This window comes from Herpailurus yagouaroundi, unplaced genomic scaffold (genome assembly GCF_014898765.1).
Source record: "Herpailurus yagouaroundi ecotype Mexico unplaced genomic scaffold, PumYag 295, whole genome shotgun sequence".
NCBI classification, from domain to species: domain Eukaryota; kingdom Metazoa; phylum Chordata; class Mammalia; order Carnivora; family Felidae; genus Herpailurus; species Herpailurus yagouaroundi.
Genome location: NW_024412512.1, coordinates 4,617,475 through 4,629,460, shown reverse-complemented (window position 1 = coordinate 4,629,460; position 11,986 = coordinate 4,617,475). Strand labels below are relative to the sequence as shown.

Sequence of the window (11,986 nt, the reverse complement as noted above, 5' to 3'; positions counted from 1 at the left end):
GAGGTAGAAGGAATTGTGCCCCAAGAATGCCTTCAGGGCAGCACCTGAGTTGTGTGAACCATCTCCTCAAAATAAATCTCTCTACACATACATGCTTATCCCATGGGTTCTGTTTCTCTGCAGAACTCTAATACAGCATTTGTACCATCTTGAATTATTATACTTAGGGGTTATTTAGAAGGGAGATGAGTAGTATTTTCTGTAAAGGTCCAGACAATAAATATTTTAGGTTTCATGGGCCATGTGGCCTCCGTCACAGCTGCTCAACTCCACTGCTGGGCCATGAGAACAACTATTCACGATACATAAACAAATGCTCATTCATGGCCATGTACCAATAAGGCTTCACTTGCAGAAACAGGTGATGGGCTGCCGACTCCTGATCTAGAATATAAGCAGAACCCCAGCCTCTCTTCCTTACCCTGTGTCCCCAGTACCTAGAAACATGCTGACAGATTAAAAACCTCCAGTAAGTATTTGTTGAGTAAATAAATGAGCGAATGAAAAGGTGTTGTCCCATCTCACTCTGGTAAGTCTTAACAGCCTAACTTTAATCAGCAACAATGTGTAATCTTTAAGCTTTAATATCTCCCTGAAAGATTGATAATGGAGGGTTTTACTTGATCTGAGGGAGTGTTCTTATAGATTTTATTAGTCATGTATTTAAATATCAAATCAAAAATTTGCTAAAGCCTTTCTAGGGAAATGATTTAGACTCATTCTGGAGTCTTTTGTTTGTTCTCTTAGCTCTGAATCTTTAGGTGTTGGTTCTTTTCTGCTGATGTGGAGTTCGGGGTATGTCTCTCATAGCGTTGATTTTTTTGGTCTCATGCCCCGTGATTCTTAGTTGTCTGTTCAGCTTTGAGTTTGAAAATTACAATTCTCCTGGGGCACCTGTGGTCTCAGACAGCGGAGCATTGCAACTCTTGATCTCAGGGTGTCATAAGTTTTGAGTCCTGCGTTGGGAATAGAGGCTACTTAAAAATAAATAAATAAACTTAAAAAAAAAAAAAACAAAACAATTCTCCTGCCTGTTCTATTTGCTATAACTTGACTCAGGAGAGGAGTGATAAGTTACATCCACTGATGTAGCCTAAGGATAAATTATATCATTGGGTTTGCTCAGTATGTGGATCAGAAGAGAAGGTAGGGCTAATCCAGCTAATTTCCATGTGTGTCTCTCTTTCCTTCTTTCTCTTTCCTTCCTTTCTTCTTCCTTCTTTCCTTCCTTCCTTCCTTCCTTCCTTCTTTCTTTTTCCTTTCTTTTTCTCTTTCTCTTTCTTGAGTATAGTTGACATCCAATGTTACACTAGTTTCAGATGCACAACATAGTGATGCAATAAGTCTGTGTCTTACACTTTGCTCAGCACAAGTGCAGCCACCCCCTGTCAGCGTGCAATGCTATCACAACAACATCGACAATATCCTTTATGCTGTGCTTCTCATCCCCACAATTTATTCATTCCATAACTGGAAACCTCTATCTCCCACTCCTCTTCCTCCATTTTGTCCGATCCCCTCACCCTCTTGTGTTTCTTTCTAAGTAATCACCTTGATAAATACCCCCAAAACTTCCTCCTATTTCTTGAATCCACTCACACCACATTTGGAATTTCCTAGAACTGCCCCAGCCTTTGGGGTTTTGGTTTCCTCTGGGTTTGTTTCTTAATAATCTTGTTCTTGTCTGACTCATCTTAAATAAATACTTACAGTTTATATTCTCGTATAGGGGCCGGGGGGGAGCGAATGGTGAAGAAAATGGGACAAAATGTTAACAACGGATGCATCTGGATGAAGGGTATGTGGTTGTTCTTTCTACCCTTTTTATTCATGTAACTTTTCTTGAAATCTGAAATTATTCCCAAATACTCTTTCTTCTATTATGGAATGCTTCTCGAATTTGCACATCACCCTTACACAGGTTGCATGCCAGTCTTCTCTGTATCCTTCCAGTTTTAGTGTCTATGCTGCCAAAGCGAGCTCCAAATACTTACTCCTTTAAATGTTTTAATGTTTATTTACTTTTGAGACAGAGAGAGACAGAGCATGAGCAGGGGAGGGGCAGAGAGAGAAGGAGACACAGAATCCGAAGCAGGCTTCAGGCTCTGAGCTGTCAGCACAGAGCCCGACGCGGGGCTCAAACCCACAAACCGTGAGATCATGACCTGAGCTAAAGTCAGGCACTTAACCGATTGAGCCACCCAGGTGCCCCCAAAACTTACTTCTTTAAAAGAAGTTGCCTGTAGAGGCCATCTCAAAGTCTTAGCTTGTCACTAATTTCTCAAGCCACTCTGATGCAACTTGATTCATTCATTTATGCCCCTGAGAAGAGTTAACCACTCATGATTTTGATGATTCAAACTCTGGAGGATATTTTTGGTTCTCATCTTCACGGACTTTTTACACTATCAGATATCATTGAGCACAACTTCCTCCTTTGAAGCACATTCCTTGGGATCTTGACTTTCCTCTTTCTTGTCTGGCTGCTCCTCTCACAGGCTTTTGTGCACATCTGACCACCTACTGAACCATTACATATTGAAGTTCCTCAGTGCTTGATCTGAGACCCTCTTTTCTGTTACCTCTTCACTTGTTATTCTAAGACATCTCATCCTTGCCCCGAACATCCTTTATATAAATATACCAACAACTCTTAAATCTCCATCCTAGCCAAAGAGCTTGCATAGCTGCAGAACCAACTTAATATTCCCACATGGCCACCTCAGAGGCACGTGGAAATTCCATTCATCCCAAAGTGACCTATGAGTTTCCAGGGTCCCCAAATCCCTAAATACCTCTTAGTTGCACGAGCCACAAGTCTTGGCTTCTCTTCCTCCTCCCTCTCGCCCATATTCAAAGCTTTGGCAACTCCTGTTCCTTTCTGTCTCTTTCTTATATGCACACACTCCCTCTCCATCTTCAGACCTAACACTTCATCCCAAACCTCCTGCTCTCTCTCGGCCGAGTAATCCCATGGGCCTCCTTGCCTCTACTCTCTGCTTTTCATTGTAATGTGACATCCCTGCCACAGAGATCTAGTCAAAAAGCTAATCTGACCTCTTGTATTCCTAACACTCCATTATGCTCAGGATAAAACTGGCTGGCATCCTCGAGCTGGTATGGTCCAATCCCTTCCCCCCGTTTCACACTGTTGTGGTCACTCTCCTACCTCTGGCTTTTGTATATGCTGCCCTGCCCACCTGGAACTCACTTCCCCAAACCTTCTCTTTGCCTGATGCACCTGGGACCTTTGATATCATCTCTCTGTGACCCAACTGATAATAGCTTCCATATTTTGAGTGAAGTACAAGGCACTATGCTATTAAACCCATTCGCTGACTGGATGCTCCCAAATGCCCATGAGACACAACATGTTTTCCAATTTTACAGTTGAAGACACACTAGGCACAGAGAGGTCAATGCACTTGCACAAGGGTGCACAGCTTAGGTAGCACTGGCAGAATGAGGGCTTGAACTCAGCTCTGTGTGAGTCTAAAAACGCACACTCTGTATGACCCAGCAATTCCACTTCCTGGTATATATCCAAGAGAGTTGAAATCAGGATTCCCCAAGAAATATCTACACTCTCATGTTCACTGAAGCATCATTCACAATGGCCAAGATCTGGGAACAACCTAAATGACTCCTGACAGATAATGAAAATGTGGTGTAGCCATATCATGGGATATACCACTCAGCCCTAAAAGAGAAGGAGGGGCCCCTGGGTGGCTCCACTGGCTAAGCATCTGACTTGGGCTCAGGTCATGATCTCATCGTTTGTGGGTATAAGTCCCGTGTCGGGCTCTGCGCTGAACTGACAGCTCGGAGCCTGGAGTCTGCTTCGGATTCTGTGTCTCCCTCTCTCTCTGCCCCTCCATACTTGTGCTCTGTCTCTTAAAAAAAAAAAAAAAAAGTTAACAATTTTTTAAAAAGAAAAGGAAACCCTGCCCCTTGCAGCAACACAGATGAACCTGGAAGACATTATACTAAGTGAAGTAAGACAGACACAGACTGTAAGACAAATACCGAAGATTTTCTGGGTATGTGGTATCTAAAGTCGTCAGATTCGTAGAAATCTGACCCCAGGGGCAACCGGGTAATTGTTCACATTCAGTGGGGGCAGAGGGTCTGTAATGCAAGACGAAGATGTTCTAGACTTCCCCTGTACAATGTTATGCCTGTAGCTGACAAGGGGGAGTGTTGTGCACTTCTGATATTGTTAACAGGGTAGCTCTCACGTTAAGTATTCTGAACATCATTTTCAAAAATGCTCTGTGACCCATCTCTGCTCCTTCCTCACCATACTGCTCCCAGCACACGCACACACACACACACACACACACACACACACACGGGAAGCTGCTGCAAGGCTTCAGGCTTTCCACTCAGCTTCCATCACTGGAAATGCATCCCACAACGCTGCTGGTGGGGAGGTGGGAGGGTGCAGGGTCTCTGCTCAGTGTCTTCAGACCCACACCCATCCTGGGTAGCAGAGGGTCAGAGACTGAGGGAAGCAAGAGAGGGATGAGAAGAGCCTTGACTCTTCGCAGAGAGGTTGGAAACTGCACTTGAAAAGTCTGAGAACCCTCAGCCAGGAAACCCTCCTCCAAAGGGTCCTGCCCCTGGGATGGTGTGGGTGGGCCATCACCACTTTGTACGTCCCACCTCTTGTGAAGGGTCTGGATTTACATCCCACTCTCTCATCCAACTCCACAATCCCTGATCCCAAATCCTAGAAGTCAAATATGTTTTGGAATCCAGTATTTACACTGGTAATAGATAGATAGAGATATAGACAGATATTTAGATATCTATCTCTATATATCTGACCTCACCCCCAACACAGGGCTTGTAAACTCTAGTAAATTCCTAAAATAAAACACCAGCAGCATCTTTGTTCTATGAGGTGACTCCGGGGGGTGGGGGAAGGGGACTCTGATGACTCCTTGCTGGTGGCTGAGAATTGCTTATTGGTGTCAGGAAAAGCCTCCACAGATTTGGTGGCCAGAGGAACCAGCAGTGGTTTTGTGTGAGTAATAAAGCAGACTCGTACCATATATATCACATCATATTAAAGGGGACTCATACAGTATATATTATACATATGTTACCACCACATACCACAGGCTTCTGGAACAGCACCCATTAATCAAGCATACTAACATCCCTATTACAGGAATATTTGAGCTAAGGAATAAGTAAAAATCATAAACACATTCACATGAGTTCAGTCCATTTGGGCTGCTGAAGGAGTTTATGAAGATTTTTCTGTTTGGGGATTTTATGGTTGTGGATGCAGGACTATGAATCCATGGTCGTCTTTTTTTTTTAGGCTTTTTTTATTTTTGTTTTTATTTTATTTTTTGAGAGAGAGAGAGTAGGGGAGCAGCAGAGGGAGAGAGAGAATCTTAAGCAGGCTCCACACTCAACACAGAGCCCAACATGGGGCTAGATTGCACAACCAACCAAGAGATCATCGAGACGGGAGCCCTGACTGAGCCACCCAGGCGCCCCTCTGTGGTTGTCTTTGCAACACCACATCTTTCTAGAATTGCCTTTGTAACTTTATAACCCCTATCTTGGCAAGGGTGTCTTTTTGACATCACAGATGTGCCATTGTACCCCCTCTCCTTTGTTGTCGTTTTAACTTGATTTATTTTTGAAAGAGAAAGAGAGATGAGAATCCCAAGCAGGCTCCACACTGTCAGCACAGAGCCCGATGAAGGGGTCTATTTCATGAACCATGAGCTCATGACCTGAGCAGAAATCAAGAGTTGGACGCTTAATGGACTGAGCCACTCAGGCATTCCATTGTTTGTCACACACCCATATGTCACTGTAGAATTCCATGTGTGAGTTGGTGTGAAATGTATCGAGTGCTTATCAAGAGCCTGGCACTGTGCATTAAGTGTCTCTTAAATGCAAGGGAATCCTGTAACCATCTGTATCAGTTGGCTAGGGCTATCACAACAAAGTAGCACAAACTGGGTGTCTTAAACAAAACATTTATTCTCTCACGGTTCCGGAGACCAAAAGTCCAAAATCAAAGTGTGTTCAGGACTGGTTCTCTCTGAGGCTGCAAGGGAGGGGTCTGTCCCAGGCCTTGGTTTATTGATGTGCCTCCTCACCATCACATGGCATTCTCCCTGTGTGTGTGTGTGTGTCTATCTCCAAATTTCCCCTTTTTACAAGGATGCCAGTCATACTGGATTAGGGCCAAGCCTAATGACCTCCTTTTAACACAATTACCTCTGTAAAGACCCTATCTCCAAATACAGTCACATTCTGAGGTCCTGAGCAGGTAGGGCTTCCACATATGAATGGGGGGGGAACACTATTCGACCCCAACTTTTCTGTATTCTATGAGGTCACTTGGAAGTGACTAGGGCTCCAGGAAGCCTGGTTCTACAACTCACACTGTCAACCACTCTGTTATTAGCTGTGTGATCTTGGGCTAACCTCCCTCGGCCTTCGTTTCTTTGCCTGTAAAATGAGAATTAAAATAAAATAGTAGCTTCCTGCTGGAGTCTTTGCAAAGCAATTAGTGCCTGGGAACAGTAAGCATTAATAAATGTCAGCTGTAATTACTGTCACTGTTGTCGAATTCCATCTGTATACCTTGGGTATTGGTAACATCCTACGATTATGCGGCCTAAGTATCCTTGTCGTGGGACACGCCCAGACCCAAATAACCCAGGAAGTAGGACAGACTCTCAGACCCCAAAACTACCAAGAAAGTCACCAACAACCTTGAAGGCCTGCATCCTCGAGCAGCATGGAACAGAACCCACCCCAGAAGGAAATTCATGGGAGGGCACCCAAGTTTCTCATGGCTGCTAAGGGTAGACACTAAATGTACTAGGTTGAATAATGTCGCCCACCCCCACCCCCGACGGCCGCGGGGTGGGGTGGGGTGGGGTGTGGGGTGTCCGTGCCCTTTCTGGAACCTGAGAGTGTGACCTTATTTGGATATAGGGTCTTTGCAGATATTACCAGTTAAATTAAGATGAGGTTATACTGAAGTAGGAAGTTGGAGGCTCTCCATCCAGCAAGAGCAGTGTCCTTATACAAACAGAAGAGAAACACGAGACACACAGAAGGGAAACAGTCGTGCCACAATGGAGGCAGAGATGAGAGTAACGTCAGTAGCCAGGAAAGGAACGCCAAGGAGGGCCAGCACCCACCAGAAGCTGGAAGAGGCAGGGCTGTTGGAGAGAGCCTGGCCCTGCCAACACCTCGAATTCGGACTTCTGGCCTCCAGGACTGGCAGGCAGTAATTATCTGGTGCTTTAAGCCACCCAGTTTATGGCACTTTGTTGGAGCAGCCCCAGCAAACTAACGCCACTAGGGTTTCCCCACATCACCTGGAAGAGACAAGTAGGGAACCTAGGGAGCTCCTCTGTCTCTCTAGGGCTCTTTGGTCTCATCTGCGAATCCCCATACATCTTCCTTCCCCCTTTCTGTGTCTGCACGTGGCTCCCTCCATGCTTCTGTCCCACGTACAGCTTCCGATTCCTGATCAATACCCTCGGTAGAGCCAGGCCTGCCCCTGTTCCTGTGCAAGGGGACGTGATTGGCCCAGCTCGAGTCATGTGTCCACTCTGGCCCAATCAGCTACCCCAGAGGACTTGCGTCACCGGGTGCTACTCAAAACAGGCAACAACCGGGCTTCCACGGTAGCCGGAAGCTGGCCCCTGGACCAAGGGTTCTGGGAAGCGCCCTTCCCCCAACAACCCTGGAGGGGCACCAAGGGCAAGGTTTTGGACAGCAAGGGCAGAAGTCCAGAGGAAGCATCTAGCAATGGGGGCAGGCGGTAACAGGCATTTGCCAGCGTGTGACCCAGACTAAAGCGATCTTGGACAAACGGCCACAATGATCACTCTGAAGTGCGGCACCACACACACACACACACACACACACACACTCTTTCCCTTTTACTTAACCACACCCTTGAGTATGGGAGGTCCTTGATCGGCTCTGGTGCATGACTCAAACACGCTCCTCCTGAGTGCCCCCCCACCCACCCACTATGGACTCCCAGCCTCCAGCAGGTCTGACAGGAGGTGGGGGTTTCCAGAGCCACTCCAAACGGCCTTCTGCCTGTAAGCCCCCTTAATAAACCGTTTCTCATGGAGCTGGACTGGCAGACCTTTTTCTCCCGTCTTAACAGCTCCTTGGGCCTTTAGAGGTCATTTTGCACTTGCTTCCTTTTCACAGAACAACCAATTCGCTTGATAATTTCATTGCCAATATGGGGGGAGGGGGGGACATTCACAGGTGTCAGCTCAATGCCAGTTCTGCCCACTCAGGAGGGACTCTTTGAGAACGGGTAGAAGTGAGTCAGGCAAACGGCATTCGCCTCCACATGTACAGCCTCACTGCCCACCCCACAACCCCCGTCTGGCCAGTGCAGGCCACTCTCCCAACTCTGCCTCCCTCATTCCCTTACCTCCTGCTAAGGCCCCTCCAGGTCATCTGCTCTGTGGGGACTTCTCCGCCCACCCCAGCCCCTTTCATCCTGAATAAGAAGCCAAGATTCAGGGGTGCCTGGGCGGCTCTGTCAGTTAAGTGTCAGACTTCAGCTCAGGTCACGATCTCACAGTTGGTGGGTTCAAGCCCCACATGGGACTCTGTGCTGACAGCTCAGAGCCAGGAGCCTGCTTCCGATTCTGTGTCTCCCTCTCTGCCCTTCCCCAGCTTGCTCTCTCTCTCTCTCTCTCAAAAATAAAGACATTAAAAAAATAAATAAGAACTTTAAAAAAATAAAAAACAAGCCGAGATCCCGCTGGTTTGTGTTGACCAGCAGGCAGACCTACATGGTGGGGACGTTATGGGGCTGGGGGAGCTGGCCTGGCCCAGAGACACCGGTGTGCTAGCAAATGCCTAACAACCAGCTCTCCAGAGGGGGGAAAATGACTATGTGCCATTTATTATCAATTTTGTTGGCAAAAATGTGCAGCACAGAATCTGCGAAATACATATATAAAATACTTTTCATTGCAAATTCCATAGTCAATTCTGACAGATTACCTTCCTTGATTTTTCCCACTCCTGTCCCCAGAGCCACCCGGGATTCCAAGTGACAACTGAATAGTGGTTGATCCTGTTCCTTTAAAGACACAGATGGCCTGGGATGACAAAGATGTCCACGCTCACTGGCTTGCCAGTCATGTTGAGCAACATCTTCGCTAAATCCGATAAATGGTCCGAAAACACAAGACTTCCTCAATTTTCCGTGTGCTAGTCACAACGCAACAGCCCAAGACAAGACACACTTTTAAACATAATCTACATGTTTAACATCATCTTCTCCATCGCTGTCTTAAACAGATGATCCATACACAATACATGAAGCCGACCTGAAGCCTTTGCAGGCAGATGCCTCTTGGCTGATTTTAAGTTACCAGCGTGAGGTCACGGAACACAGTCGGCAAGCCAGGTCCTGCAGAATGGTGTTCCACGACACCTCCGCCACAGATACGAGAAGTAGGTGACTTCAGGAGCCCAAATAATAATAAGATGGGAAAGAAATCCCTAAAGTATAGGATAGTTAGGTCTCATTGAAGGTAACTCACGCTGCCTGGCATGCAACAAAGCCTCAATATTTCGTAGTCATTAAGTTTGTAAGTATTGTTTAACCCCGTGCCATGCCCGACCTCACGCCCCCCACGTGGTCTGGTCATACAGGGTCGCACGCAGTCATGGTTAACAGGGTCAGGCGGGCATACCTGACGGCCAGCTTGGCAAAAGCTGGGCTATCTGGCCTGCTCAGGGCTGTGTCCCCAACATCTCAAACAGTGCCTGACGACACAGGAGATGCTCAAAACAAACTCCATGCGTGAAGGTCACACAGCGTAGTCACACGGACCCCCCAAAGACTAGCCCCTTGAAAGCCGCAGCAGGGCTGTAGATGAGTCTTTATTTCTCACATATTGACATAAATAGTTTTTTGTTTTGTTTTGTTTTTTCCTGTTGTTTGCTGCTCTGTCTCCAGCCCTGCACAGGGCCTGGCATATAGAAGATGTTCAATAAATATACATTGAATGGATTAATACAATGGACTAATATAAAGTATGCCGTTGAGCTCAGGCTCAGAATAAATACCAAAAGTTCGACTTGAGGCAGGAGTGGGAGAGAGTCCCATTGGAGAGTCCTCGAGGAGGGGGTCAGCAGCGGGGACCCCTGCCAAGCCGGGTGAGGTAGAGTGGCCGGGCGTCACCAAGAGCCCCGGTGAAAGAAGGCAGCATTCATTCTCTGTCCGGCGGGGGGTACCCAGGCCCAGTGTCAATGGGCCATGGCGGCAGGGAGAGTCCAGCAGGGACTTTGGTGGCCACTCGGAAGAGGCCCAAGATCGTGGCGCCCTGCGCAAGCTGCCAGGCAAGGTGTGTCCCCGCCTCTGCGCGCAGGTGAACGCCCAGGCGCTGGCCTGCGCCCAGGTGCAGCAGGCTGCTTCGGAAACCAGAGGCTGAGTCCGGGGCTTTGGAGGATGGAGGCGGCAGGTCCAAGGTCAGGGCCAGGGCCGCAGCCCCAGCGCCCAGGGGCTGCAGGTGCAGGGCAACGGAGACAGAGCCCGAGCCGAAGCTGGATACCACCCGTTGCAGCTTCAGGTGCAAGAAAACATAGTAGACGCCAGGCTCTGCCACCATCAGCTCCCGCGAGTGCTGGTCGTAGCTCAGGCCGGGCCCCAGGAACACCCCTGCCAGGCCTGGGTCGCTGTACCAGCGCAGGGGCCCTTCAGTCAGCTGTACTGAAGGAGGGAGGAAGAAGAGGGGAGGTTGGCTGAGCACTGCTGGGGGGCAGAGGCGCAGGCCTGGGGAGGGGCGCTGGGGAGGTCTTGGAAGGAAGAGGTTCCCAGAGGGAGGTGAGGCTGGTAAGGGAAGGAAGGGGTTTGGCCAGGGAGGGCAGGGGGGGATCTGAGGGGCAGGGGGAGGCGCCTCAGAGAGGGAGGAGGTGGAGGGAGAGGTGGTGGCGGGAGGGTCTCAGGAAGCGGGAGAAGACAGAGGGGAAGGGTGGGGAGGAGAGTCTGAAAGGGGGAGGGGAAGGGGAAGGGCGAGAGAGGGGAGAATAGGGAGGAAGCGTCTGGAAGAGGAAAGAGGTTAGAAGGAGGTCTCCAGAAGCAGCAAAGGGAACCGGGGGAGAAGGAGAGGAAAGTCTGGACCTTGGGGAACCCAGTGGGAGAGACAAGAGCAGGCTGGGGTCTGTGGGATCAAGCCACAGGTGCCACGGCAGGCGTGGGGGTGGGGGCGTCCGAGGTAGGCACATTTGGAGGTCAGAAGAAAGGCGCACCCAGAGAGGGTCACGGGAAGGTCCGGAAGACAGAGAAGGTTCAAAGCGGTGAGGGGACAGCTCTTAGAGAGTGGGGGGAAGAGGGCCAGATGGGGGGAGTGGAGGCCTCCCTCTCCCGAGGGTTCCTCGGCCTCGTGGCCACCCCCGGCCCCCACGCCCCCCCCCACCCCCCAAGGGAATGAGGCAATGACTCACCATCTTGGGCCACCAGCTGTGCGAACACGGCCTGCGAAGAGGAAAGGCGGAAAGTGGGATGCAGGCCCCCCCCCTCCCGCCGCCGCAGTCCCGGGAGAGCGGGGGAGGGGGGTCCCCGGGGTCCGCGCAGGCCTTGAGCCCCGCCGCGGGCTCCAAACGTTCAGCAGGAGCGCACACGCACACCCCAGGCTGGTGGCTCAAGCTGGCCCCAAGCCCTCGGGTCTGCCAGGGCAGAACCTCGTGGCTCAGTAAAGAGGAGAGGTACCCTCCGGGGGCCCCCTGGGGAGGGACAGGGGGATACCCCAAGGGTGCGGGAGAAAAAAAGCGAGGTCCTCCGGGAGCTGAGAAAGAACCTCGAGTCCCCTCGGCGGTTCGAGATGACTAGCCCTCGGGGTCCGGGGCCCGGGATGCAGACGGGGTGCCGCCGGGAGGGGCCCCCGCGAAGGCCCGCATAGGCAAGGGGTGCGCTCGGGGGCCCCGGGGCTGGGGCGCATCTCACCTGCGG

The 11,986-nt window shown here is 49.7% G+C and overlaps 1 protein-coding gene and 1 non-coding gene across 2 annotated transcripts in view; both read right to left on the bottom strand.

The window, feature by feature from the left end:
* Positions 1-1,876: 1,876 nt before the first annotated feature.
* On the bottom strand, positions 1,877-1,979 carry LOC121021558 (U6 spliceosomal RNA). Its single transcript, XR_005786588.1, has one exon. It is a non-coding gene; the product is annotated as a U6 spliceosomal RNA (small nuclear RNA).
* Positions 1,980-9,221: 7,242 nt separating this feature from the next.
* TNFSF9 (TNF superfamily member 9) overlaps positions 9,222-11,986 on the bottom strand; it is a 3,849-nt gene continuing 1,084 nt past the window's right edge. The window contains exons 2-4 of the mRNA XM_040461729.1: positions 11,747-11,760; positions 11,482-11,643; positions 9,222-10,747 (exon numbers count right to left, since the gene is read on the bottom strand). Coding sequence (XP_040317663.1) covers positions 10,248-10,747; positions 11,482-11,643; positions 11,747-11,760 — 676 coding nt within the window. The 3' untranslated portion in view covers positions 9,222-10,247. The remainder of the gene's footprint in view (positions 10,748-11,481; positions 11,644-11,746; positions 11,761-11,986) is intronic.